The sequence below is a fragment of the Hirsutella rhossiliensis genome, assembly GCF_020360975.1.
Source record: "Hirsutella rhossiliensis strain HR02 chromosome Unknown scaffold00018, whole genome shotgun sequence".
Classification (NCBI taxonomy): domain Eukaryota; kingdom Fungi; phylum Ascomycota; class Sordariomycetes; order Hypocreales; family Ophiocordycipitaceae; genus Hirsutella; species Hirsutella rhossiliensis.
In genome coordinates this window covers 231,746-235,559 of record NW_025408684.1, presented here as the reverse complement: position 1 = coordinate 235,559, position 3,814 = coordinate 231,746, and the positions used below count along the sequence as shown (strand labels likewise).

The 3,814-nt window shown below is 51.8% G+C and overlaps 1 protein-coding gene across 1 annotated transcript; it reads left to right on the top strand.

The window, feature by feature from the left end:
- Positions 1–1,319: 1,319 nt before the first annotated feature.
- HRG_10923 (ATPase family associated with various cellular activities (AAA) domain-containing protein) lies at positions 1,320–3,037 on the top strand (the record flags this gene model as incomplete). The annotated part of the gene is made up of 6 exons (XM_044869393.1): positions 1,320–1,545; positions 1,598–1,641; positions 1,804–1,888; positions 1,943–2,102; positions 2,175–2,760; positions 3,011–3,037. The coding sequence occupies 6 exons, from the start codon at positions 1,320–1,322 to the stop codon at positions 3,035–3,037; spliced, it is 1,128 nt and encodes a 375-aa protein (XP_044715344.1).
- Between the last annotated feature and the right edge of the window lie 777 nt (positions 3,038–3,814).

The window sequence follows — 3,814 nt, the reverse complement described above, 5'->3', positions numbered from 1 at the left end:
TAGGGCTAAGATAATAGAACCTGTAATGTTTTTACTGCCTAGAGATACATAGTAGTTGACGAGTAGCAACTGAAAAAAGTTGGTTACCTACGTAGCTATTCAAATGTACCATATTGTTACGATTACATAGTGTAATGGGTTGGCCCCCAAAGGCAAGTCGCACGTACTAGCAAAAGGGAACAGAATTAACAAGTTGCCGGCTTGTCAACTGACCACCAAAGGCTTCCAGCTCCGTGAGACTCGCCCCATGTTCACCCTCTGTTGCCGTCACGTAGTCGCACGCGTACCGCACACACACGCACCTTGCCATGACATTGTTATGCCCTCAATGCGCGGCGTTCTTATTGGATACGGCCCTTGCAAGTAACCTCTGCTCTAAAAGGATAACATGCAGCTAAGGATCCGAGTCCGGCGGGGTAATATACGCGCATTCCTGGCACTTTCCAGCATCCTCAACATGACGAGCTGTTATATTGGGGCATTGATCGAGGCCACCGTCGTCACACGCAGCCCATCCAGCAAAAATAATGTGGCCACAGCCACGGTAATCCCTCCACAGTTGGATACACATCTTTTAAGTGGTTAGCTGATGACATCTAAGACTAGTTAGGATGCAGTACTTGCCCTGTCACGTGAAGTTTTGGTGAAAAGTATTTAGAAGCAGGGCTGGACCGCGGGGTTGAACAGAGCAGGGCGCGGTCCCATGGATGGACTATGAACACTCTGTGCGCTTCCATTCAAATCAACGAGAGCCCAGACCTTTAAGTATTCCTTTTGCCAGCTGAGAACGCATCGTGTAATGTCTTGGATACATGCCAGGCAGCTCCTAGGTGGAAGCCCGGAATCCTTTGATGCGGCCTCAATGCAAATTTGCATTGTCTTTGCTGAGGATGCTGTGTCGGGTCCGTACAGTCAGCCTGGCACATGGCTGGTGCAAGATTGTGCCCACCACAAATTTGCATTTTTGAGATGTGGGGTCGGGCCGTACCCGTGTGTGTACGAAAGCACTTTTGTGCGCAGTCAGATTGCAACACACAGCACTGAGTCAACCAATTCGGCGATCATCGGCGCTGCCGTCGGCCAGTGATGCGATGCGGGCCCGTGGTTCGACCGTGGACGCCTTCCGTCCTCATCCGGTAGATGACTGGCAATTCCACAAGTGCCCGACGAGGTGCCAGCTACAAATAAAACGCACTGCCGGAACGACCAGAACTCTTGCTGTCTCGGATTAGCAACTCAAGTTTCCAACAAACAATAATTAGGCCTACTTTTATTTAGACCCGCCTCGTGGATACCTCTCCGTGTTTGTTATCGCCAAGATGAACGGCACGGTCAATGCAACCCCTCCCTGGGTCTGGGATACTCAGCCGCCATACCGTCCATTGACTCTACCGAATTTCTCGCCTGGTATTTCAGGCGTAACGGCCGCACAGCTCTTGGCCTTCTGTTTGAACAGCTACACGCCATTAGTTTGCCTCTTTGAGCTGTTTTCCTTTCCCAGAACATACGTCAGTTACCTACTATTGTGGCTAGAGGAGCATTTCAGTCAGTTTTCACGTCCTCAGATATTGGCCGTCCTCAGCTGATACCCTTGCAGCCTCCACAGTTCATATTAAGGGGTCAGACGAGGCGTACGACATGGTTCTGACCTAGCTTTCGACTCATGGGCTGGAGAATGCACCTCGCTCGACCATCGCTCGAGCAGGCTTCAAGAGAGACATCCCAGACGCGCTTCACGGCGACGTCAAAAAGCCACTTACCTTTTCTCCTTGGAACGGGAGTTTTCTATTCTGGTTCCGAAAGCACTTGCTCTCCTACCAAACCGAGCTCAAAGACGCGGGATTTTACAAAGAGGAGGAGATCTCCATCACTTACGTCGGCCGATCATGCGGGATACTAACGGAATTCCTTGGCAAATGTCGCAACGAATACTTGCATCAAGTCAGGAACAAGACCACGATATTCGAAAACCGCGGCGATAGTTGGAAAAAGATCGCGACGAAAAAGATCAGGCCACTGTCGACTATCATCGTCAGCGAGAAGCAAAAGCAACAGCTAGTTGCTAACGTGAAGAGTTTCCTGGATCCCGAAACGCGAAACTGGTTCGCCAAGCGCACGATTCCTTATCGAAAAGGCTATTTGTTGCATGGTCCCCCAGGAACAGGAAAATCTAGTTTCAGTTTGTCCGTGGCTGGCGAGCTCGATGTCGACATATACATTGTCGGCATGCCTAGTGTGAACGACCGCACGTTGAAAGACCTCTTCGCCGACCTTCCACAAAAATGCGTTGTTCTGCTGGAGGACATAGACGCTGTTGGAATGGAGCGCTCACCAGATTCTGCTGATTCTGACGAGTCTCAAAAGTCAAAAACTGGGGTCACGATGTCAGGACTCTTGAACACCCTTGATGGCGTGGCTTCGCAAGAGGGCCGAGTTCTCATCATGACAACGAACCACATTGAGAAGCTCGACGAGGCGCTTATTCGCCCCGGTCGCGTGGACAAGAAAGTTGAATTCCAATACGCTGACGCCGCCATGACTTCCCAGCTCTTTGGGTTCATATTTCAGCAAGACGCTGGAGAAGATGGCAGTAGCAACGATTCGGCGGCTTGCGACCTTGCTGCAGATTTCGCCACGAAGGTGCCGGAGCTTGAGTTCAGTCCAGCCGAGATTTTGTCGCATCTACTACAATATAGGAAGTCGCCGACTGCCGCCGTAGAGCATGCCGAGGAATGGGTTGCAACAATGCGACGCGAAAAGGTGCGCCTACCCAACAAGGCAGCATCCCGACTACACCTTGAGGGGTCGACGTGCAACAGCGAAATGGCGTCTGTCCAGAGACGACCAGCTTTTGATGATGGCCAGGACAACGAGACTAAGTCCGGCTTGGGATTTTCCAACACTCCGCCAAGTTCACCTACGCAGGAATCAACTGGAAACATTTCTGCCTCGTCTCAACGCGGCGGTCTGGCCCTTTCGGCCGTTGGAGAACTCCGCGACGAACTTGCAGTTCAAGGCCCAAGCCATCGACATCTAAATCCCGAAATTTTGAACTCGATCTCGAGCGTACCTACCCACGAGTGCGCTCCTTGCAAGACACGCGCATATCAAGAGCCAGGGTCGCCGCAGCAATCTTTGAGTTCAAGGGACGACTTGGACGAGCCACCATCTCCTCGCCCGCTTCTTGCACCATCCCCCGAGCCAGCATCGTCGTCTGAGGTAAAGAGGACCACCAAAGATGTATCACAAGGCCCTGCAGAGCATCGACAGCGGAGATCAATGTATAACTGGCAGGTGACGAGTCGGCCTATCTCTCCAAGTAAGCTGGCGTGGTGGCAGAACCACGACAAAACCCAATTGAGTGACAGGGGTGCAGCCCACAGTTTGGGGGCAAATGTTCCAGCTGAAGTGAGTTGTGCGTCCTTCCTGTCATGTCCACACCGCTAACGTAGGCGAACCGCAGTGTATATGCTCTTGCTGCAGGAACAGTTCCTTGTGTGGTGATGAAGCCAACAATAGATGGCATCATATTGCAGTAGACAAGACGGCATTTCAGATGATGCGATGAGCGGCAGGCTTGGCAGAGTGATGATCAGTTCGAAACCGCGTGGCTTTGCGATTCGTTCTTTTGGTCTCGTGGGTCCATAATAAGTGAGCTCCTGCAAGAGAAGTCCGCCAGTGTACTGCGCTGCAGTTGTTGCAAGACGGTCTGCTTTCCCCTTGGAATCCACGTGCCCGGAGCACTTCTCAATTGAATGCATTACAAAAGTGTCCTACGGCCCCATAAGTCTGCCAGCAGAAGCATCCGAATGGC